At 36.8% G+C, this 25278-nt stretch overlaps 1 protein-coding gene across 3 annotated transcripts in view; it reads right to left on the reverse strand.

Annotated features, from left to right (window-relative positions):
* The window catches only part of LOC100627195 (protein NPAT), a 65716-nt gene that overhangs the window by 19935 nt on the left and 20503 nt on the right, over positions 1-25278 (reverse strand). Inside the window, exons 2-10 of one of the 3 annotated variants that reach the window (XM_021062741.1) lie at positions 24712-24830; positions 12279-12339; positions 10444-10516; positions 8201-8241; positions 7214-7438; positions 4854-4935; positions 3464-3551; positions 2324-2415; positions 2154-2241 (exon numbers count right to left, since the gene is read on the reverse strand). In XM_021062741.1, coding sequence (XP_020918400.1) covers positions 2154-2241; positions 2324-2415; positions 3464-3551; positions 4854-4935; positions 7214-7438; positions 8201-8241; positions 10444-10516; positions 12279-12339; positions 24712-24830 — 869 coding nt within the window. The remainder of the gene's footprint in view (positions 1-2153; positions 2242-2323; positions 2416-3463; positions 3552-4853; positions 4936-7213; positions 7439-8200; positions 8242-10443; positions 10517-12278; positions 12340-24711; positions 24831-25278) is intronic. The other 2 variants (XM_021062742.1, XM_021062743.1) reach the window with 2 other exon arrangements.

Genomic DNA, 25278 nt, shown 5'->3' on the forward strand with positions numbered 1-25278 from the left:
AGTTATTGAAATCTGAATTTAACTTTTCCCAAATATACAATACCATGAACAAACATGAACAAAGGGTAGTGTCTTCACTTTCTTAGAATCTCTCAGTGTCTAACAGAGTTCCCTGTTTATGTTAAGCACCTGCTGTATTTGTGGAGAAAATATAAGGAGTTGAAGCTTATAAAAATTTAGAACATGGGATATGTCGAACATTAAAATAGGAAAAGCTTTTTAAAGAAGACTGCTAAATAACTTACAGGCTGCTTTCAAAAACTTGTCATATTTTGTAAAATAAACTGAACTTCACTATGGGAAAATGTATCAAATTTTTTTTTTTTTTTTTTAAAGTACTCTGAAAGAATAAAAAGGAAAGAAAAAAAAAAAAAAACTCAGTGGTCATACACAGAATTCATCATCTGAAAGAAAACTGCTACCATGATTCAATTATAACAAATTCACTTTGTGGACATGGCAACAAAAATAATTACATCGTTTGAGTCCAAGTAAAAGGACATGCAAAAGCCACAATCTCAGCTGCCCTTCAAAAAGGATACTTGGGAGTTCCCGTCATGGCACAGTGGTTAACGAATCCGACTAGGAACCATGAGGTTGCGGGTTCGATCCCTGCCCTTGCTCAGTAGGTTAAAGATCCGGCATTGCCATGAGCTGTGGTGTAGATTGCAGACGTGGCTCGGATCCTGTGTTGCTGTGGCTCTGGTGTAGGCTGGCAGCTACAGCTCTGATTAGACCCCTAGCCTGGGAACCTCCATATGCCACGGGAGCGGCCCAAGAAATGGCAAAAAGACAAAAAAACACAAACAAAAAGCCCAAAAAAGGATACTTGTATATGGGCAAATCCTAAAGCCTCTATCTTCCTCTCTGAGCAGTAAATCTCACAATTATTCATTTAGTTAGTAACCTTTCTTTTTAAAAGTGTCTTGTTCATTTTATTTTGTTAAATATTACTTGGATTCATCATGTATCTTTAGCATTTCATTGGTTTTTCACACTTTTATACAGTTTGTAGCAGCACAGAAGAAATGTAATTTATTTTATATACACTGTCCACTGTTGTTGTTTAACTGAACAAGAAGATACCCACTAATGAATCTTTAATTATTAAACACTAAGAAACCCATGACTGATTGTTGAATGGATATAGGAAAAGTGTTTACTGTTATCTGGAAGAATTAGTTACTAGATGGGTTAGGGATGTCTTATTAATTTTACCATTTAAATAATGCCATTTTAATATATGTAAATCAAACTATCATACCATATGCCTTAAACTTAATACAGTCACGTATATCAATTATTTTCCAATTAAACTGGAAAAAATAATGCAATTTTGACTGATAACTTGAAAATTCAAAAACTCGGAGTTCCCGCCTTGGCTCAGTGGTTAACGAATCCAACTAGGAACCATGAGGTTTCGGGTTTGATCCCTGCCCTTGATCAGTGGGTTAAGGATCCAGCATTGCCGTGAGCTGTGGTGTAGGTCGCAGACGCGGCCCGGATCCCACATTGCTGTGGCTGTAGTGTAGGCCGGTGGCTACAGCTCCGACTTCGACCCCTAGCCTGGGAACCTCCATATGCCTCAGGAGTGGCCCAAGAAATAGCAGAAAGACCAAAAAAAAAAAAAAAAAAAAAAAAAAGGAAAAAAAAAAGAAAAATTCAGTAATGCATTTTCGGGAACAGATTACATTTGGATAATGAAGAAAATCTATATCTTAAATTGTTTAAAATAATTTTATTTAAAAAATTTATTTTTTCTTTTTAGGGCTGCACCTGTACAATATGGACATTCCAGGAGAGGGGTCAAATTGGAGTTACAGCTGCCAGCCTATGCCATAGCAACAGCAAGCAACATGAGATCCGAGCCATGTCTGCAACCTACACCACAGCTCAAGCCAATGCTGGTTCTTTAACCCACTGAGCAAGGCCAGGGATCAAACCTATATCCTCATGGATACTAGTTGGGTTCATAACCTGCTGAGCCACAACAGGAACTCCCTAAAACCATTTATACATCAATCTGCTAGTAATGGTTTTGAAATGAAACCAGAATACCATCAGTTTTAACTGTATATATACATATATAACACACACAAACACACACACACCCTCTTACCCACCTGAGTAAATATAATACCCCCCTCACCCACCTGAAGTCCTAGGAGTTCATCAATTGAAGTTTCTGGTTCAGTAGGGTTGCTATCTGTTTGCTTAGGTACTTGAGCAATACTACTGTCACTGTAATAACAGAAAAGAAAATTTTTAGCATAGTTCTCAATTAGGCAAAAACAATTAGGCATTTTAAGCACAAATAACTTACCTAGTCAAAAATTTATTAATGTTTTCCGCAAGCTTTTCTTGAAGAGATTTGTTGCTTAATATCTTTTCTCGTGCATTTTCAATAACCATTTGCTGGAAAAGAAAGTCAATATTAGCAAAAGGATAGGACAGAGTATTATTTATTTAAAAAGACTCAATGGAAGCTGGATAGTTTTAATAAATCTAGGCAGAAATTCAAACATTATAGTGGTTCCCTCCATATAAACACCTGACTACAACAAGTAAATCATTTATAAGTATTTTCACAGATCCGTCACTAACTCTTTCTTCACTCATTGCAGAAGACAGTTACAAACTGTTTAGTTTCTTTTTTTGGGGGGAGGGGGCACACCCGAGGCATATGGAAGTTCCCAGGCTATGGGTGAAATCAGAGCTGTAGCCGCTGGCCTATGCCAGATCCGAGTGTGTGTGTGACACACCACAGCTCACAGCAACGCCAGATCCTTAACCTACTAAGCAAGGCCAAGGTCTGAACCCCTAGTCCTCATGGATACTAGTCAGGTTCCGCTGAACCACAACAGAAATCCCAAAGTCTTTAGTTTTTCATACAAGTTTTTTTAAAAATGAAATTTGACTCGAGTAAAAATGTGTTATTTCACTGGATAATCTAGCAACAATGTATTTACAGTTTCCTAAACATATGGTTGTTTCTTCCCTTCTTTCCCTTCCTCCTTCCCTCTTTCTTTTTTGCTTTTTAGGGCTGCACCTGTGGCATGTGAGGTTCCCAGGCTAGGGGTCGAATCAGAGCTATAGCTGCTGGCCTATGCCGCAGCCACAGCAATGTGGGATCTAAGCCATGTCTGCGACCTACACAACAGCTCACGGCAACACTGGATCCTTAACCCACTGAGGGAGGCCAGGGATAGAACTTGAATCTTCATGGATCCTAGTCAGGTTCCCTAACGCTGAGCCATGAAGGGAACTCCCATATTGCTGTTTCTTACTTGGTGCATTTGCATAGTCTATCAATTCTGAATGAAGCCTCTCCTACTGTTAAATTTCACTACCGTCTATCTCAAGGTAATTCTACTGTAGTCTTATATATAAACATATTTGGGTAAATATCAGTAGTTACAGATTCAAGAATATCTTAAGTTGCAAAGTTTGGTAAGTCACTTACTTTCTCTACCGCAAATGCATTTGGATCCTGGAAATTCCGTATTGTTGAATGAGGTCCAGACAAAGTAATACTTTTCCTTTGAGATTCACTGAAACACATTTTAAAAGCTTGTCTTTTAAGTAGTATGAAAACAAATTCAATGATATTTACATATAAAGACAAATCTTAAAATCATGGTGGCACAGATGTTTTCTCTATTTGTGGTAGAAACAAAGGGCATTATTGTTGAAAAGCTTTAAGAGACTTGAATTAAGTAATGAATTTGAGGTCTGGTTTATTACTTATTAGCTACACAGTCTGTAGCAAGGTACCCCTGACTCACTTTATAGGATGATAAAACCAACTGCATTATTGGGTTTATGAAAGAATTCAATGAAAATAAAGTATATATAAAGACTTTATAAAAAAGGTCAAGATGCCTATCAATATTAGCTATTATTATAGTAGTTTTTATTATTTTATGTGGTTGAGTGACAAATTTTACCATGTAGGAGTCTGAGGTCAGCCTTGAATCAAAGACAACCAAAAATAAAAATTCCAACAAAAATACCCAAGGCATGGGAATTGAGAAATCAGAAACTACATTTTAAACTACTATCTCTCCCAGAAATATCCTTCAAACAGAGACAGAGGTTAAAGAAGACAGAAAGAACTTCTCTCAAAAAATATCCCTGAAAAGATTTTTATCAATCAATTCAGGACTTTAAATATGTGTTTGTAGGCCTTAAAACATGTTGATATTATTTACATTTGTTTAAAAAATGCTCATGTAAAAAAATCTGAGTTAACATCAATTTTAAGATATATTATTTTATATCACTACAGAGAAAAACATATATCCAATGAAACAGTGATTTCATTGATTATAGAATACATCCTGATTTCAGGGAGGTTATACTCTGAGAAAAAAAAAAAGTTTTTTGAAATGGATATAACAGCAAATAGTCCAAAGAACTTAATCCAATCTTGTAATTATATTCACAATGTAAACATCCTGGTATAGTTTCTTTTAAGGCTGTTGAAAACCTGTCCTTTTAAAAAGCATTTACCTGGCAATTCTTCTAAAAGATGACTAAATTGCAGATACAGAGACTATTAAAAGCTCTAAGAGGAGTTCCCGTTGTGGTTCAGTGGTAATGAACCTGATTAGGGTCCACGAGGATTTGGATAGGATTCGGGTTCGATCAGTGTTGATTAAGGATTTAGCATTGCTGTGACCTGTGGTTTCGGTCTCAGATGCAGCTTGGATCCCACACTGCTGTAGCTGTGGCGTAGGCTGGCAGCTGCATCTCCAATTTGACCCCTAGTATGGGAACTTCCATATGCCACAAGTGCGGATCTAAAAAGACAAAAAAACAAAACAAAACAAAAAAACAAAAAAAAAATTTACCTTTTGCGTCTACCAGGAGACATTAAACTGGCATGAGTTTTCCTTTCCTGAGTACCAGGAATGATATTTAAAGCCTCTCCAGCTGTATTTCAAGAAAACAAGAAGTAAAGTCAAGGAAACTCAATAGTTTTCTAAACATGAATTAATGGAATAAGTAGCAGTATGGAGTGATTATTATTTTATATTAAATTCAGTATACACTGAGAGCCAACTATATGCAAGGCATTATAGAAGATATTAAGATGAACAAAATATAGTTCTCATGACCTCATGGCTTAAGGATTTACGATAAAATACAAAGTACAGTATATAGAATATTATCTCAAAAAAAAAATAATAACATGGCAGAACATTGCCATGAATTCTAAGAAGAGTTGTAAGAAGTATAAATTAAATGTACTGGGTAAGTGTTTTTACTCAGAGGTGCTGAAGAGGTTGGAGAAAGATGGAAATGAGGGAGAACGTAATGAATGGCAGTACCTTTTACTTCCAAAGAAGAGAAAAAAAAGACTAAGAACCGAGATAGGTGACCCCTCAACTCTAATCCCAACTCTGTTGTTAAATAGCCTTTTGTCCTTTAGTATCATATGTTTGTAATAATTTCAAGTATCCAAGAAGTAAGAAATACCAATGATATCTGAGTTTCTCCCTAGCTGTAAGATTCAGCCAGAATACGTAAAATTTTAAACATATAGAGATGAAGCTTAACTGGAAAAACATTCTTCATTCCAGCAGGACAGACTAACATGAGCAAAGATAAGGTGGTACAGTATAACATGCATTCCATTTAAAATCAAATAACAAGGTCTTTTCTTAATGTAGAATTAGAAGAATGAGAAGAGAATTAGAAGAGTTCAAGGTTGGACTTCAGTTAGAACAGATATAAGAAGAATCCTATATTAAAATCTCAGATTTAATGACATGCAAATATATATATATTTGGCCACACCTCCTACATGCAGAAGTCTCTGGGTCAGGGATTGAACCTGTGCCACAGCAGTGACCTGAGCCACAGCAGTGACAATGCTAGATTGTTAACCAGCTGAGCTACCAGGAAACTCCAATAATATGCTTATTTAATGGCAAATTTATCTAAAGTCTGTTCTGCAATGAACATGCGGGCGCACGTGCCTCTTTTAAGTAGAGTTTTGTCCGGATAGATGCCCAAGAGTGGGATTGTGGGGTCATATGGAAGTTCTATGTATAGATTTCTAAGGTATCTCCAAACTGTTCTCCATAGTGGCTGTACCAGTTTACATTCCCACCAAAAGTGCAGGAGGGTTCCCTTTTCTCCACAGCCCCTCCAGCACTTGTTATTTGTCGATTTATTAATGATGGCCATTCTGACTGGTGTGAGGTGATATCTCATGGTAGTTTTGATTTGCATTTCTCTTATAATCAGCGATACTGAGCATTTTTCATGTGTTTGTTGGCCATCTGTATATTTTCTTTGGAGAAATGTCTATTCAGGTCTTTTGCCCATTTTTCCATTGCTTGATTGGGTTTTTTGCTGTTGGGTTGTATAAGTTGTTTATATATTCTAGAGATTAAGCCCTTGTCAGTTGCATCATTTGAAACTGTTTTCTCCCATTCTGTAAGTTGTCTTTTTGTTTTCTTTTTGGTTTCCTTTGCTGTGCAAAAGCTTTTCAGTTTGATTAGGTCCCATGGGTTTATTTTTGCTCTAATTTCATTGCAGCACTATTCACAATAGCCAGGACATGGAAACAACCCATATGTCCATCGACAGATGATTGGATTCGGAAGAAGTGGTATATATACACAATGGAATACTACTCAGCCATAAAAAAGAATGACATAATGCCATTTGCAGCAACATGGATGGAACTAGAGAATCTCATACTGAGTGAAATGAGCCAGAAAGACAAAGACAAATACCATATGATATCACTCATAACTGGAATCTAATATCCAGCACAAATGAACATCCCCTCAGAAAAGAAAATCATGGACTTGGAGAAGAGACTTGTGGCTGCCTGATGGGAGGGGGAGGGAGTGGGAGGGATTGGGAGCTTGGGCTTATCAGACACAACTTAGAATAGATTTACAAGGAGATCCTGCTGAGTAGCATTGAGATCTTTGTCTAGATACTCATGTTGCAACAGAAGAAAGGGTGGGGGAAAAAATGTAATGTATACATGTAAGGATAACCTGACCCCCTTGCTGTACAGTGGGAAAATTAAAAAAATTATTAAAAAAAAATAATAAAGTCTGTTCTACTACTAGCCTCTTAACTACTTTTTCCTATCATCTTATACCATGAATACAAAGACATTAGCATACCATCTCATTTATATAATTTGATTAAAAACAGAATTTAAGAGAGCAAAATTTAAACTTACTGGTCACAGTGTCTTGTGACTGTGAATGGTTGACCACTACAAAATTTGACCTCAAAGGAGTTGAAACTTGGCCAGCTGGCCGAGTAACTTGTGCGGCTGTTAAAGGAGAAGTAGTAAATTGTCCTGAAAGATATGGTAAAGTCAGCATCTCTGAACTGACAGGACCAGCTTGAGATGCAAGCCTTCTCTGCCGTTTGATTTCTGCAATTCCATTTCTTGTTCGGGCTGAAACACATGAGCATTTAAAAAATTAACTCGGAGTTCCCACTGTGGCTCAGCAGTAATGAACCCAACTAGTATGCATGAGAATGAGAGTTTGATCCCTGCCCCACTCTATGGGTTAAGGATCCGGCGTTGCCCTGAGCTGCATGTAGGTCACAGACTTGGCTCAGATCCTGCATTGCTATCGCTGTGGCTGGCAGCTGCAGCTCCAATTCAACCCCTAGCCTGGGAACTTCCATATGCCGCAGGTGCAGCCCTAAAGAAAAAAAAAAAAATCAACTCAATTGTCAGAATAGTTTGGACATTTTAGGAAGTCTACTTCATAAATGTCTTACTATATATTTAACATATTGGATCTACAGATTGAAAAATAGTGGTTAAAAATATCAACTAAGTTTATGAGGTAATTTCATAACAGAAAACTAAAATGAGGACATCTGACCTTTAGAAATCAAAGAACATATTTCTTCTGAAATAATTCAAACTGATGGCACCTCCACAGATTAGGAAACAAAATTATGGAATGAAAATTCAAAAATGTGGATTCATGAAAGCCAATGAGAAAAATAGGGCGTATTTAAAATGAATATTTTCCAATAAATGAAAATACTGTATTCTAATATATTAACAGTACTTGGAAAGCAGTAGTTTAAACAAAATATATACTTAGCACACATGTATTATTGATTAAAATGTTCATCTGACAGAAAGTTTGAGTTTAAAGTAATTCTGAACATTATTTACAGTTTAAAGTTGAATACCAACCTCTCTGACTGGCAGCAAACCCTGGGGAACTTTGCATGCTCCTAATAAACAAAAGTAGTTAGACATTAAAACATTTCTGTTGCCAAGATACATTCTATTTAGTTACAGTAAGACCATAAATAAATTATGACTTAGAAGGCAAGAAATCTCTGTAAGACAAAAGAGATAACCACTTTTCCTGGGTAACCAAATCTTAACCACTTTAGGAGAAAAATAGCAGTACGTAACATAGACATAATCTTAATAATCAAGTTTTAATCCAATGCAATAGACATTAGAGAGCCTTGACATCCCATTAAATATACTATTTGAGGAGTTCCTGTCGTGGCTCAGCGGAAAAGAATCTGACAAGCATTCATGAGAACGCAGGTTTGATTCCTAGCCTCGCTCAGTAGGTTAAGGATCTGGTGTTGCTGTGAGCTGTGATATAGGTCACAGACTTGGCTCCGATCCTACATTGCTGTGGCTGTGGCGTAAGCTGACAGCTGCAGCTCAGATTTGACCTCTAGCCTGGGAACTTTCATTTGCCATAGGTTCGGCCCTTAAAAAAAAAAAAAAGCCAAAAAACAAATACAAAAACCAATGTGACCTGAAGTTAGGATCTCAACATATTTCAGAAAGCTATATGTAAAATTTTACAGTTATCAATTATCTTTTATAACTATAGAGATGCTTTCCCAGAGAAATTTTGATTTTATATATGACTCTGTACATAAATACTTCAGAATTTAAGTTGATTGCAAAGGAGATCCTGTTTTATCAAATTAATGGCAATGAAATAATTTCATCCAACTTCTAAAGAAGGAACAAAGCAAACATATGAAATTCACAATACCTGATTCTCATTTTACTATGGCCTGAAGTTACCCATGTTATTTTGTAAACAGACACTGTGTTATTCATTGTTCTTGGAAATCTGTCAAGTGTCTCTATCAATAAGAGCCACAAAACTTCCTGAACACAATCCAGTCTTGGAGAATACCTGGCTAAGAGCCTTTTAAAATGTAATGCCTTGTCATTAAAATACTCCAGTAACTTAAAAATATTCATAGCTATTAATTAAATTGTGAATGCCTTTGAATATTGTTTGCAAGGGAAGGGAAGATAAGGATCAGCAAAGGGGAATAAAGGTAAGACTACGAGGAATAAGATGTGGTGCAGTTAGACAGAAAGCATCCGGAGCCATTTTAGTAGTTTAAACTGAGGAAGGAAATACCCTGCTAAATTTAAGTAGGGTATTCACTTGCAGCTCTGGGAAAAAGGGTAAGAAACTACAATTTTCATACTAAGGTATGTTATAAAATTCATAACTATTCTAAAGAGGCTGAAATTGGAATTCCAAAGCCACTGCATAGGTGGAAGGTGGATATTATTAGTCCCTCATGAAAATTCTAAAAGTGGAAGATTCCACAATTATTACTATTCAAGCTTGTTTTTTTACAAAGGCAGGACCAAGGGGGCATGGATTCCACATTATCAATTTTCTGCATGTGTAATGAAGATGCAGCGGTAATAAGGGAGCTCACATGGGATAGGGATTAGGAGATTTATATTCATATGAGATTGGGACTAGATCTGAATTCAGCCAGATATCTGCCCCTAAATTGTTATGGGTGAGGTCCCACTGTGGCCCAATAGGATTGGCAGCATCTTGGTAGTACTGGGATACAGGTTCCATTCCCAGCCCAACAGTGTTGCTGCAGCTGCAGTATAGGTTGGATCTAATCCCTGGCCTAGGAACTCCATGTCATGGGAGGGCCAAAAAAAAAGAAAAAGAAAAAAAATTAAGGGAGTTCCCACTGTAGTGCAACAGGATCAGTGGCATCTTGGAAGTGCTGGGACTCAGGTGTGATTTCTCACCTAGCACAGTAGGTAAAGGATCCAGTGTTGCCACAGTTGCAGCATAGGTAGCAGCTGTGGCTTGCTTCTGGTCCCTGGTCCCAGGAACTCCATATGCCACAGAGTGGCCAAAAAAGGAAAAAAAAAATTGTTATGGGAACCTGAGAGTGCTATCAAACGTCTCTAAGTCTCATTTCTAAATATTTTATTAAAGATACAATTATTTCAAATTATTTCGATCAAAGACAAAAATTACTTCTGGAGTAATTTCAAAACTAGACCAGTGTTACATAAACACACAGTGTGGGTCATCAGATTTAAACATGAAGTGATTCTTACATGTACTTGCAGTGCAAAATTATTATGCACATTCTGTTAAGTTTATTATATAAGTTTTTTATTACCTGATCTGAGAAAGTGTATGGTCTAACTTCTTCCACAGAGATGACATAATTGCTGGGACATCATTTGATGTTTCTAAATCATAAGAGGAAAAGTTTCAAAATAAACCCAGTTGGAGAAAATTCATCATTTAATTTGGACACAGAAAATCAATAAGGAAAACTTTTTTCTCAGCTGTTGACATTATGTTGGGAACTGAGAAATAGGCCTATTTTGTAAAAAACCTGAAAAGCTATAATGAGGCAGCTTTCTTTGCTCAAGCCATTGAGAATCAGATGCACCAAGAGTGAAAATGGACACTTGTGAACTCTATGAAGCTTTTTTAGATCAATAATTTTATATTTTCTCTGAATTATAAAAGGAAGTATTTTAAATCTGTTCTATTTGACATCATGTGATGAATTAAAAATTTGACTTATAATAATCATAAAAATTATAAACTCTTGTGAATGTGGAAATTAGTTTTCTTCATCCAATGTTTTCATATCCAAATCACTGTAATTACACAGGAAGCCCTTAAAAAAAAAAAATCTCACTGGAGCTCCAGTTATGGCTCAGGGGGTTAAGAACTTGACATAGTGTCCTTGAGGATGTGGGTTTGATCCCTGGCCTCACTCAGTAGGTTAAGGATCTGGCATTGCTGTGAGCTGTGGTGTAGGCCAGCAGTTGCAGCTCTCATTTGACCCCTAGCCCAGGAACTTTCATATGCCATAGTTGCAGCCAGTAAGGGGAAAAAAAAGTCTCACCACTTCACGTAGAATTATAGGTATATTTCCTGAGGACCTATCAGTCTTTTTCAGGATGTGCTCTTAAAGCCACAATGATAGGAAAATCATAAATTATTTAAAATCTTTACTTTATACTTGAAAGCTACCCAATATAAAAGTGGGATATAACTCTTGTATTGCAGTAACGTACTATTTCTGATGCCATTCATATTCTATTCCTGTAAGATAGTTAAGACAGCTGGGAAAAGAAAACCTTGGCAAAAAGATCAAGTAACCTATTGAAGAGTTAGAAATGAAATTCAGCCCTGAGCTTCCAGACATATTACTTTTTACTGTTCTAGTTTCGTGATTTTGGAAAAGTTACCTGGCTTCTCTAATTCTCAATTTTCTGATACTTAGGAATGGATCTAGGAGTTCCTGTTGTGGCGCAGAGGAAAGGAATCCGACTAGTATCCACGAGGATGCGGGTTGGATCCCTGGCCTTGATCAGTGAGTTAAGGATCTGGCGCTGCCGTGAGCTGTGGTGTAGCTTGCAGACATGGCTCAGTCTGGTGTTGCTGCTGCATAGGCCAGCAGCTGCAGCTCTGATTCGATTCCTAGCCCAGGAACTTCCATATGCTGCAGGTGTAGCCCTAGAAAACAAAAACCAACCAAGCAAACAAAAAAAGAATTGGTCTAAACAATCAGCACTTCTCACTGGATTATTTAAAGGACTGAGATAAAACATGAAAGCACTTAGCACAATGTTGTATATAGACAGTACTCAATAAATGTTAAGCTTATTTTTAAATGTTATCACATGCTAATTCTTTACTGCTGAATCTTAACACATTGTAAGCTATGGAAATAACCAATATGAAAGAATAAATCTAGCTTTTTCCCCTAAAGCATTAATTTAAGAAAGTATTATTTTATAATTCTACATAAAACACAAAATACTTAATTAGATATTTACCAGTAAAATTTATCTCATCACCACAGTCAAGTTTTCTTATGGCTTTTAAGAGCTATTAATACCATTTACAAATTATTTCTAATTAAACAATTAGATAAATGTTAGGCAAATCTGACCAAAAAAAAAAAAAAAATCCCTGAGCCTGAATTCTTACCTTTTGCTTTCATAGCTACATATTCATTCAAAATTGTTGTCAAATTTTTTCCAAATAAAGACTGAAAAGAAAAAGACCAAGCATTACCGAAACCATATAATACAACCAATAATTTCCCATCATGAAACAGTTCATTATAAAAGTTAATAAATGATCTGGATTACAGAGCAGCTAATGAAGAAATGGTAAAGAGTAATTCAACAAAAATGAAAATAGTCACTCAAGTCAGAAGGTGCATCATATCTTCTAAGGGTAAATAGCCCTGTCTCTTTGAGTAAGACACTGTCACTATGTTTCTTTGGCTAAGATAGTACAATGGGAGAAAAGTAGTTTTCAGCTTGGGGGGTAGGGATTTAGTTACAAAAATAAGGACCCACTCCTAAACTCCCCTTTCTATACTGAAAGGCATGTGAACCTGCCAGAGATCAAAGCAAAAAAACTGAGTTTAGGAGATATCTTTCTCAAGGATTAGTACCTTTCTTTTCTTTGTTTTGGCTGCCCTGGGGCATATGGAGTTCCTGGGCCAGGAATCAGGTCCCAGCCTCAGCTGCAACCTTCTCTGCAGCTACAGCAATGCTGGATCCTTTAACTCACTGTGCTGGCCAGGGATCGAACCTGTGTCCTAGTGCTATGGAGATGCTGCAGATTCCATTGTACCACAGTGATAACTCTCTAAGTGCCTTTCTATTTTCACTTCTATCATCTCATAAAGTCATTTCCTTCTCTATTCCTATGAGTACTAAAGGGCAGGCTTTTATGAGCCCAAGTTTGAGGTCACATAATAGAATGGGAAGAGCAAGAACTTTTTTAGAGCAGTTCTGATTTTAAGTTCAAAACTTACTATGTGACAAATTACCCAGATTTTCTAAGGCTTACTTTCACAGATAAAAGCAGACATATAAGGGAGTTCCTGTTGTGGTGCAGTGGTTAACGAATCCGACTAGGAACCATGAGGTTGTGGGTTTGGTCCCTGCCCTTGCTCAGTGGGTTAACGATCTGGCGTTGCCGTGAGCTGTGGTATAGGTTGCAGACGCGGCTCGGATCCAGTGTTGCTGTGGCTCTGGCGTAGGCTGGTGGCTGCAACTCCGATTCAACCCCTAGCCTGGGACCCTCCATATGCTGCGGGAGCGGCCCAAGAAATAGCAAAAAAAGACAAAGAAAAAAAAGAAAAGAAATGGCAAAAAGACCCAACCAAACAAACAAAAAAACCAACTTGTCAATCTTTTTGTCAAAGCAGTTGTATGACTTTGTATTTTCATCAGCAATGAATAAGAGTTTTTGTTGCTCCGCATCCTTGCCACCAAGCATCTGACAATTTTAAAATTGTTTTTTATAGCAGTCATTCTTTTTTTTTTTCTTCTTTTTGCCATTTCAGGAACTTCTACAATAGTCATTCTAAAATGTGTTGGGGTATTCATTTTCATTTTCCTAATGAAATGTTAAGTTTTTTTCTCACGTTTATTACCATTCATGTATTTTTTTTGTGGGTCTTCAAATCTTGCCATTCAAGAAAAATTTCAAATTTTCAAGAGTTTCTGGAGTTTCTGTTGTGGTTCAAGGGGTTGGGAACCCAACAAGTATCCATGAGGATAAGGGTTAAGGATCTGGTGTTGCTATAGCTGGGCTGCAGCTCTGATTCCACCCCTAGCCTGGGAACTTTCCTATGTTGTAGATGTGGCCCTAAAAAGAACCCCCCCCCAAATTTTTAAAAATAATTTGAGATACAGATTTCCTTCATTATCTAAATGTAATTTATTTCTGAAAATATTTTTACATATTCTGGGCACAAATCCTTTATCAAATATGTGAGCTGAAAATATTTTTTCCTAGCCTAGGGCTTGTAATTGTTTCAACAACATTTCTTGGAGTTCCTGTCATGGCTCAGTGGTTAATGAATCTGACTAGGAACCATGTGAAGTAACATTCCATAATGGAGGCTTAAGATAGAGAAGAAATAGAAAGAAAGGAACAGAAAACCTATTTTAAAAAGCAATGGCTGAAAACTTCCTTAACTGGGCAGAGGAAAAGGTATCCAAATATAAGAAGCATAGAGTCCCAAACAAAATGGATGGAAAAAGAACTACACGACACATCATAATGAACTGCCAAAAGTTAAAGAAAGAATCTAAAAGCAGAAAGAGAAAACAACTAGTTATATGCAAGGGAACAGAAACTTCACATGGCATGATATATTCAAAGTTCTGAAAAAAAACAAAAAAACCACAAACAAAAACCAAGGATAGTCTACCTGGCAAGATTATCACTGAGAAATGACTGAGAGTTTCCCAGATGAAAAAAGCCAAAGGAGTTTATCACCACTAAGCTGGTCTTACAAGTAACGTTTAAAGGGACTTCTTTAAATGGAACAGAAAAGATGATAATTAGAAACAAGAAAATTATGAAAGAAAAATCTCATTGTTAAAGACAAACACATAGCAAAGGTAGTGGGTCACCCACTCTAAAGCTATTATGAAGACTACATGGTATTTATAAGGGACTCGGTCCAGATCTAGAGATAGACACAGAGAGAAAGTGAAAAGATGGAAAAAGATATTCCATGCAAAAGGAATGAAAAGAAAGCCTGGGGAGCAATACTAATATCAGAGAAAACAGACTGAAAAAAAGACTAGGATTGAGGGCAGGAATGAGGGCCGTGAAATGCTGGTGCACTGAGTGTTTGGTGAGTGGTTTTGCTAGGATGTTTTAGGAGAGGAGATAAAATGGGGGAGGAGAATAACTTGTGCACACTTCCTCTCATGAAAATACTGATAATCACAACTAATCACTGAACAACCATCAAGAGTTGGCAACCTACCATAAAGATATTCTACATCTAAAGACAAAGAAGCAGCCACAATAAAATGGTAGAAGAAGGTGCAATCATGATATAACCAAATCCCATACCTGCTGGATGGGTGACCCACAAACTGGAAAATAGTTCTATTGCACAAGTTCTCTCTTCTTCCCCAAAGGAGTGAGAATTCTGAGGCCCATATAAGGCTCCCCAACCTAGGGGCCTGGAATCTGGAGGAGGAGCCCCAAGAGCATTTGGCTTTGAAGGTCAGCATGGACTGAATGCAAGAGCTCCACAGGCCTGGGGGAAAACAGAGACTCCATTCCTGGAGGACACACACAAGGTTTCATGTGCACTGGGAGCCAGGGCAAAGCAGTAACTCCGTAGGAGCCTGGGCAAGATCCACCTGTGTGTCTTCAAAGATCTCCTGAGAAAGTGGGGGTCCACTGTGGATGACTGTGGGGGTATGGCCACTGGTGGCAGAGACCCCAGGAGATACTCATTGGTGTGAGCTCTCTTGGAGGGTGCCATTTTGATACCAAGACCTGGTGCTACCGAACAGGTGGCAGATTCCAGTGCTAGGACACCTCAGGCAAAACAACCAAAAGGGTAGGAACACAGCCCAACCTATCAGTAGACAGGCTGCCTAAAGTCGTCTCAAGCCCACAGCTATTTCTAAACACACCTCTTGACACAGTCCTGCCCGTCAGAGAGACCCAGTTCTACCCACCAGTGTGCAGGTATCAGTCCCTCCTAACAGGAAGCCTGCATGAGTCCCTGGATCAACCTCGTCTACCAGGGGCAGACACCAGAAGCAAGAAGGATTACAATCCTGAAGCCTGTGGGGCAGAGATGACAAACACAAAGTTAGTCAAAATGAGATGGCAGAGAAATACCCAGATGAAGGAACAAGATAAAATCTCAGAAGAAAAACTAGGTAAAACGGAGATAGGCAATCTGCCTGAAAAAGAATTCAGAGTAGTGAGAATAAAGACGATCTAAGATCTCAGCAAAAAATTGAGGCACAGAGCGAAAATGTAAAAGAAATGTTTAACAAAGAGCTGGAGGATTTAAAGAACAAATAGAGATAACAATACAATAACTGAAATGAAAAATACCCTAGGAGGAATCAAGAGCAGGAAAAATGAGGCAGAAAAATGAATAAATGAGCTGGAAGACAGATTGGAGGAAATCACTGGTGCAGAAAATAAAGAAAAAAGAATGAAAGTCTAACAGACTATTGGAACAACAGTAAAAACACCAATATTTGCAACATAAGGGCCCCAGAGAACAGATAAGTCTGAGAAAATATTTGAAGAGATGAGAGTTGAAAACTTCCCTATCATAGGATACACTCACGTCCACAAAGCACAGAGTATCTCATATAGGATAAACCCAAGGAGGAACATGCTGAGACACCTAGTAATCAAATGGACAAGAAGAAAATGTTAAAAGCAACAAAAGTAAGGCGACAAATAATATTACAAGGGAAAACCCAAAAGATTATCAACTCATTTTTTGGCAGAAACCCTGTGGGCCAAGGAGTAGCATAATAGATTTAAAGAAAGGAAAGGGAAAAACCTACAACCACAAATACTCTACTCAGCAAGTCCCGCATTCAGACTCAATGGAGCAGACAAGCAAAAGCTAAGAGAATTCAGCACCACTAGGCCAGCTCTACAACAAATACTAATGAACTTCACTAGGCAGAAAAGCAAAGGCTACAACTGGAAACAAGAAAATTATAAATGGGAAAGCTCGCCGGTAAAGGGAAACATAAAGGAAAGGTCAGAAATCATCCACACATAAATATATCAAAACCAGCAATCATGAGGAGAGTACAAATGCAAGATATAGTAAATGCATTTGAAACTGAGACCAGCAACTTAAATCTTGTATATATATAGACGGCATATCCAAACCTGAAGATAATGGCAAACCAAAAATCTACAATAGATACTCATACACACGTAAAAAGAAAAAGCCACCTGAATACAACACTAATATAGTCATCAAATCACAAGAGAAAAGAGGAAGGGAAGAAAAAAAGACCTATGAAAACAAATCCAGAAACAACAAAATGGCAATAAGATCATAAATATCAATAATCACCTAAATGTAAATGGATTACAGGCTCCAACCAAAAGACATAGATTGGCTGAATGTGTACAAAAACAAGACACACATATATGCTGTCTACAAGAGACCCACTTGAGATCTAGGGAAAACATAATTGCATGAAAGTGAGGGGATGGAAAAAGGTATCCCACCTCAATGGAAATCAAAAGAAGGCTACAGTAGAAATACTCATATCAGACAAAATAGACTTTAAAGACTATTACAAGGGACAAAGACAGACACTATGAGATGATAAAGGGATCAATCCAAAAAGAAGATACAATGATTGTAAACATACATGCACCGAACATAGAAGCATCTCAATATATAAGGCAAATTAAAAAAGCAATAAAAGCAAAATCAAGAGTAACACAACAGTGGGGTCTTTAACAACCCACTTACATCAATGGACAGAATATCCAGAGAGAAAATCAATAAGGAAGTGGAGGCCTTAAATGACATATTAGACCAGATGGACTTAATTGATAGAACATTCCATCTGAAAGCAGCAGGATACACATTCTTCTGCATGGATCACATGCTGGGCCACAAAACAAGCCTTGGTAAATTTTAGAAAAATTGAAATCATATCAAGCATCTTTTCTGAATATAACATTGAGATTATAAATCAACTACAAGGAAAAAACACATCATGTAGAGATTAAAAAATATCTTACTAAACAGGAATTCTCACTGTGGCACAGCAGAAATGAACCTGACTAATACCCAGGAGGATGCAGGTTTGATCCTTGGTCTTGCTCAGTGGAGTAAGGATCTGTCATTGCTGTGAGCTGTGGTGCACATCACAGACGTAGCTTGGAGCCTGCGTTGCTGTGGCTGTGGTGTAGGCTGGCAGCTGTGGCTCTGATTCAACCTCTAGCCTGCGAACTTCCATACTTTCATATGCTGCAAGTGTGGCCCTAAAAAGCAAAACAAACAAGCAACAACAAACAAACAACAACAAAAAACTTAATAAACAACCAATGGAATGGGTCACTGAAGAAATCAAACAGGAAATAAAATAATACCCAGAGACAAATGAAAATAAAAACATGATGATCCAAAACCTATGGAACACAGCAAAAATAGTTCTATGTGGGCAGTTTATAGTAATAAAAGCATGCCTCAAGAAGTAAAAATCTCAAACAACCTAACTTTATACCTAAAACAACTAGAGATAGGAACAAACAAAACCCAAAGTAAGGAGAAGGAAGAATCGAAGATCAGAGAGAAATAACTGAAATAGAAAATAAAAAACATTAGAAAAGCACGTGAAACTAAAATCTTGGTTTTTTTGTTTGTTTTTTGTCTTTTTAGGGCTACACATGCAGCATATGGAGGTTTCCAGGCTAGGGGTCAAATCAGAGCTGTAGCTGCTGGCCAATGCCGCAGACACAGTAATGCAGGATCTGAGCCACGTCCACGACTTACACCATAGCTCACAGCAATGCCAGATCCAGGTCAGGGATCGAACCTGCATAATCATGGATACCAGTCAAGTTTGTCAACCACTGAGCCACAACGGGAACTCCTAAAATCTTATTCTTCTAAAAGATAAGCAAAATTGATAGTTAGAATCACTACAAAAAAACAGGAGAGGACCCAAATTAATAAAATTATAAACAAAAAAGGAGAAGTTAAAACCAACACCACAATATATAGGACTGTAAGAAACTACTATGAACAACTATATGCTAATAAAATAGACAATCTAGAAGAAAATGGACAAATTCTTCGAAAGGTACAACTTCCCAAGACTGAATCAGGAAGAAATAGAAAATATAAACCAGATCAATTACCAGTACTGAAATTGAATCAACATTTTATTTTTAAAATAATTTTTGATTTTTTATTCTTTTTTTTGGTTTTTAGGGCTGCACCTGCAGCATATGGAGGTTCCCATGCTAGGGTCTAGCCACATCTGCGACCTACACCACAGCTCACAGCAACACCAGATCCTTAACCCACTGAGTAAGGCCAGGGATCAAACCCACAACCTCATGGTTCCTAGTCGGATTCATTTCTGCTGTGCCACAATGGGAACTTCTGAATCAATATTTTAAAAACTCTCATTAAGTAAAAGTCAAGGACCAGATGGCTTCACAGGGGAATGCCACCAAGCATTTAGTTAGGAGTGAACATCTATCCTTCTCAAACTCTTTCTTTTGTAGATGACATTATGCTATACACAGAAAATCTTAAGGATGCTACCAGAAAGCTACCAGAGCTCATCAATGAATTTGGTAAAGTTGCAGGATACAAAATGAATACACAGAAATCTCTTGCATTTCTATACACTAACAATGAAATATCAAAAAGAGAAATTAAGGAAACAATCCCATTTTCCATCACATCAAAAAAAAAAAAAATCATCTAGGAATAAAACTACCTAAAGAGGCAAAAGACCCGTACTCTGAAAACTGTTAAATTGTTGATAAAAGAAATCAATGACACAAACAGATGGAAAGATAAATCATGTTCTTGGACTGGAAAAATCAATATTGTCAAAATGACTAGATTGGAGTTCCCATTGTGGCTTAGCAGAAACGAATCTGACTAGCATCCATTAGGATGCAGGTTTGATTCCTGGCCTTGGTCAGTGGGTTAAGGATCTGGCATTGCCGTGAGCTGTGGTGTGGGTTGCAGATGCACCTTGGATCGGGCATTGCTGTGGCTGTGGTATAGGCCAGCATGTACATTTCTTATTTGACCTCTAGCCTGGGAACCTCCATATTTGGTGGGTGCTACCCTAAAAAGACAAAAATACTATCCCTACTCAAGGCAAGATTCAATGCAATTCCCATCAAATTACCAATAGCATTTTTCACAGAACTGGTACAAAAAATTTCAAAATTTATATGAACACAAAATACCCTGTATAGCCAAAGCAATCCTGAGAAAGAAAAATGGAGCTGGAGGAACCAGGCTCCTGATGTCAGAGTATACTACAAAGCTACAATAATCAAAACAGCATGGTACTGGCACAAAACATAATTACAGATCAATGGAAGAGTATTAAAGCCTAGAAATAAGCCCACAACCTACAGTCAATTAATCTATGACAAAGGAGGCAAAAATATTAAATGGAGAAAAGACAGTATCTTCAGTAAGTGGTGCTGGGAAAATTGGACAGCTACATGTAAAAGAATGAAATTAGAACACTCTTTAACACCATATATGCAAATAAACTAAAAATAGATTAAGGACATAAATATAAGGCCAGAAACTATAAAACTCCTAGAGGAAAACATAGGCAGAACACTTTTTGACCTAACTCACAGGAATGTCTTTTTGGATTCACCTCCTACAGCAAGGAACATAAAAGCAAAATAAATGGGATGCAGTTAAATTTAAAAGTTTTCGCACAGTAAAGATAATCATAAACAAAATAAAAAGACGAGCCACAGAATGAGAGAAAATATTTTCAAACGAAGCAATTGACAAGGGATTAATCTCCAAAATGTAAAAACAGTTCATGCAGCACAATAAAAAAAAATTCAATGAAAAAATGGGCAGAAGATCTAAATAGACATTTCTCCAAAGACAGATGGCAAAAAAACAAAACAAAACAAAAAAAACAGCAGCAGCAACAACAAAAAAACCCCCAAAACACCTGAAAAGATATTCAACATCACTATTTATTAGAGAAATCCAAATCAAAACTACAATGACGTATCACCTCACATTAACCAGAATGGCCACCATCAAAAAGTCTACAGACAATAAATGGTGGAGAGGGTGTGGATAAAAGGGAACCCTTGTACACTGTTGGTGGAAATGTAAATTGGCACAACCACACAGAGAACAGTATGTCTGTTACTCAAAAAACTAAAAATAGAACTACCATATGACCCAACAATTCCACTCCCGGACATTTATCTGGAGAAAACTGTAATTTGAAAAGACACATGTACATCAATGTTCACTGCAGCACAATTTACAGTAGGCAAGACATAAAAGCAATCTAAAAGTCCATCAACAGAGTAACAGATAAAGAAGATGTGGTACATACATACAGTATTACTCAGCCATAAAAAAGAATGAAATAATGCCATTTGCAGCATCGTGTACTGTCCTAGAGATTACCATACCAAATGAAGAAGAAGAATATTATATAATACTGTTTATACGTGGAATCCAAAAATATGATATAAATGAACTAATTTACAACACAGAAAAAGACTCAACAGGCTTCAAAAACAAATTTATGCTTACCAAAAGGGAAAGGTGGAGGATAGGGATAAATAAGGAGTTTCAAATTAACATATACACATTACTATTTATAAAATCATCATCAAAGACCTACTCTATAGCACAGGAAACTCTACTCAATATTCTATAATAACCTATATGGGAAAAGAATCTGAAAAAGAACAGATACATACATGTATATGTGTAACTGAATCACCTAGCTGTACACTTGAAATTAAAACGACTCCATAAAACCATACTCCAATATAAAATAAAAATTAAATTAGAAAAATAAAAGAATACATTTTAGAGTATGCAAATTATCTCAATAAAGCTGTTACATTACAAAAACAAAATGAAGCAAAGAGTAACAAGTGACAAACAGGCAGTACATAATGATAAAGAGATAAATCATCCTTTACACGGGAATCATTTAAAGAAAAAAAACCAAAAAACCAAAAAACAAAAAAACAGGAGTTCCAATCATGGCTCAGAGGTTAACGAATCCAACTAGGAACCACGAGGTTGCAGGTTCGATCCCTGGCCTCACTCAGTGGGTTAAGGATCCAGTATTGCCGTGAGCTGTGGTGTAGGTCGAAGACGTGGCTCGGATCTGGCGTTGCTGTGGCGTAGGCCGGTGGCTCCAGCTCTAATTAGACCCCTAGCCTGGGAACCTACATATGCTGTGGGTGTGGCCCCCAAAAAGACAACCCCCCTCCCCCACCACCTATTGCCAAGAAACAATTTCAGCACAAGCCAATCTCGTATTAGACTACAAGTTCACATTAAGAATGTTAATAGGACTTCTTGGAGTTCCCCTCATGACTCAGTGGTTAACGAATCTGACTAGAACCATGAGAATGCAGGTTCGATCCCTGGCTTCACTCAGAGGGTTAAGGATCCGGCGTTGCCATGAGCTGTGGTATAGACTGCAGATACAGTTCGGATTCCATGCTGCTGTGGCTGTAGCATAAGCTGGCAGCTGTAGTTCCGATCTGACCCCTAGCCTGGGACCCTCCACATGCCACAGGCATGGTCCTATAAAGCAAAAAAAAAAAAAAAGATTAAAAAATATTTCACAGACAGGGTAAATTACATCTGGTTTACAACTTATTTCATGATATTTTGAATTCTAGAAATCTGATATAAAGTTTATTGAGTATTTTTCTCTGAATATGCTCATTCTTTAAAACTTCTGTCATTAAATAAATGAAGAGCTTGAGAGTTCCAAATCATTTGCAGTGAGTGACATTCCAAAATCTGTTAACTGTGGAGTTGTGTTATTTATTCAACTTTTTAAAAGCAGTTTAATGTTCACAAGAAAATAGAGAGGAAGGTATAGATTTTCCATAAACTCCTGCTCCAAAGGTACCTGAGGCATTCAGAAGTTACTGGGCTAGGGACTCAATCTGTACCACAGCAGTATTCCAAGCCACAGCAGTAACACCAAGTCCTTAACCACTAAGCCTCAAGAGAACTCCTCAAAGTTGGATTTTTTACAAAGAGGTATAAATATCGATTCATATTAGGTCCTGCTATTAAGAGTTGTGAATCTGTACCATTCTCATTAAATCTTATCATCAATTTGCTGATGTTGAGTGTGCTCTTGGTAGATATTGAGTAATCACTTCCTAACTGGTATCAAAGTGAAAGCAAATTATTTCCCTTAGGCACAGGACTTTCTGCATCATATCATCAGCTACTTCCCCTTAAGTGAATGAATTAGAGATATCATTTGTTAATTCTTTTTTTTTTTTTCCCTCATTTTTAAAAGTTTTTCTGGGAGTTCCCTGGTGGCCTAGTGGTTAAGGATTCAGTGTTGTCACTAATGTGGCTGGGTTTTAATCCCTGCTCAGGAACTTATGCATGGCAAAAGTACGGCAGGAAAAAAAAAGAAAGAAAAAGTTTTACTGAGGTATAGTTGATTTACAATGTTGTGATAATATCTGCTATACAACAAAATGATTCAGTTATACATACACATATATCCACTCCTTTTCAGATTCTTTTCCCATACAGGTTATCACAGAATACTGACTACAGTTTCCCATGCTATATACACTGTAGGAAAACCCACAAGTTCAATTAACTACCTAATTAATTTTGGCTGTGCCTTGGCAGTAACAATGCTGGATCCTTAACTACTAAGCCACCAGGGAACACCAGTTTATTTCTTTTTATTTATCTTGTTTGTTTCTTGCATTTATTTTGAGGGGAGTTTTTCTCGAAAAAACTGTGTGAACAAAAAGGATATAAATGGTACCTTGCATATCAGACATATTCAATAAATGGCTATTTCAAAAAAAAATTTAACAGAGAAACAAACTTGTTGAGATTTTGACTGTAATGAATCTATATATCACATTTGGAAGAACTGACATTCCATGAAAACAGGATACCTTTTTACTCAAGTCTTCGATTTCTTTCATGTAGATTTTAGGATACAGATTCTATGCATATTTTATTAAGATTTATTACCTATTTTATTTTGTTTACTGTGTGTTGATGGAAAAATTACCTAAGTATTTTATTTTGTTTACTGTGTGTTGATGAAAATGTTTACTGTGTGTTTTAAAAAAATTAATTACCAATGGTGTTGATTTTAGATAGAGAGAAATATGATGGATTTTTCTACATCTTGTATTTTGTGACCTTAGGTTTCCTCCACAGATAATGTTGTTTGAGATAGGCAAAATGAATCTATAGACCCATGTTTAAAACAAAATGACAAAATACCATTTGAAGTAATGTAGTTTTAGCATAGTCAAAATGAATCTATAGACCCATGTTTAAAACAAAATGACAAAATACCATTTGAAGTAATGTAGTTTTAGCATATATCCATTATATACTAAGCAATGCGCTCTGGATACAGAGATATTTAAAAGAAGTGCAAATAAGATACAAAGTATCTGTTTTATATTTGTCTGAAGAAGGCAACGTCACAACCTAATCTAAATCTAATTACTTTAGAAAGGCCTTCTATATACCATCATGCTGAGGGGTGGAGTTTCAATATATGAATTTTGGAGGGATACAAATATTTAGTCTGTAATAGGTAGTAAACAAGTAAGTCTCAACACAAACAATAGTGAAACTAATCAGAAATGAGGGTATCATTTTGAAACTGATTCTCAAAGGCAAAGTTAATTCACTTCTCAGCTTTAACACAAATGTGTGAAGAGTTGGCCTTCATTGGGTCTTTTCGCTCATGTATGAATACAAACTATCAAATTTCTGCCCATTTTGATTTTGCTAGTGTGCTGATTTTGTTTATAGATCTTATATTGGTCAATGATGAAATATTTCCTTAAGGAATAAATCACTCACCAGTAAGCAGGCTGGGATAAAACCTTCATCTGTACAGTGTTCTGCATATTCTTTTAAATTTGAACTTTCCAAAATAAAAGTCTGGCAGGTAGAAGTGAGGTTCTCCTGTTGTAAGTAACCTAAATGAAAAAATGTAATTCAGTAAATTCTGAACTTTTGATAAAACTGCTGTTGAAAATACTAAAGCAGTTTCATATCATAAATACAACTTCAAGGGAACATGATGAGATTCTGCAGCCTTGCCTGAAACATGATTTTGTGCTGCAATACAAAGTAGAATTCGTAAAATAGAGAGCTGTTTGGTAAGAAAAACCCTAGCTAATATGCTATAAAGCCATAATAATCAAAACAGTATGGTACTGGCATAAAAACAGACAAATAAATCAATGCAACAGAACTGAAAGCCTAGAAATAATCCCCAGTATATATGGTCAACTAAATCTGGCAAGGGAGCCAAGAGTACTGTGAGGAAAATAGCAAAATATTTCTTCAATAAATGGTGCTAGGAAAATCAGATAGTCACATGTAAAGGAGTGAAACTAGACCTTTATCTTACACCACTGACAA

The sequence above is a fragment of the Sus scrofa genome, chromosome 9, assembly GCF_000003025.6.
Source record: "Sus scrofa isolate TJ Tabasco breed Duroc chromosome 9, Sscrofa11.1, whole genome shotgun sequence".
Classification (NCBI taxonomy): Eukaryota; Metazoa; Chordata; class Mammalia; order Artiodactyla; family Suidae; genus Sus; species Sus scrofa.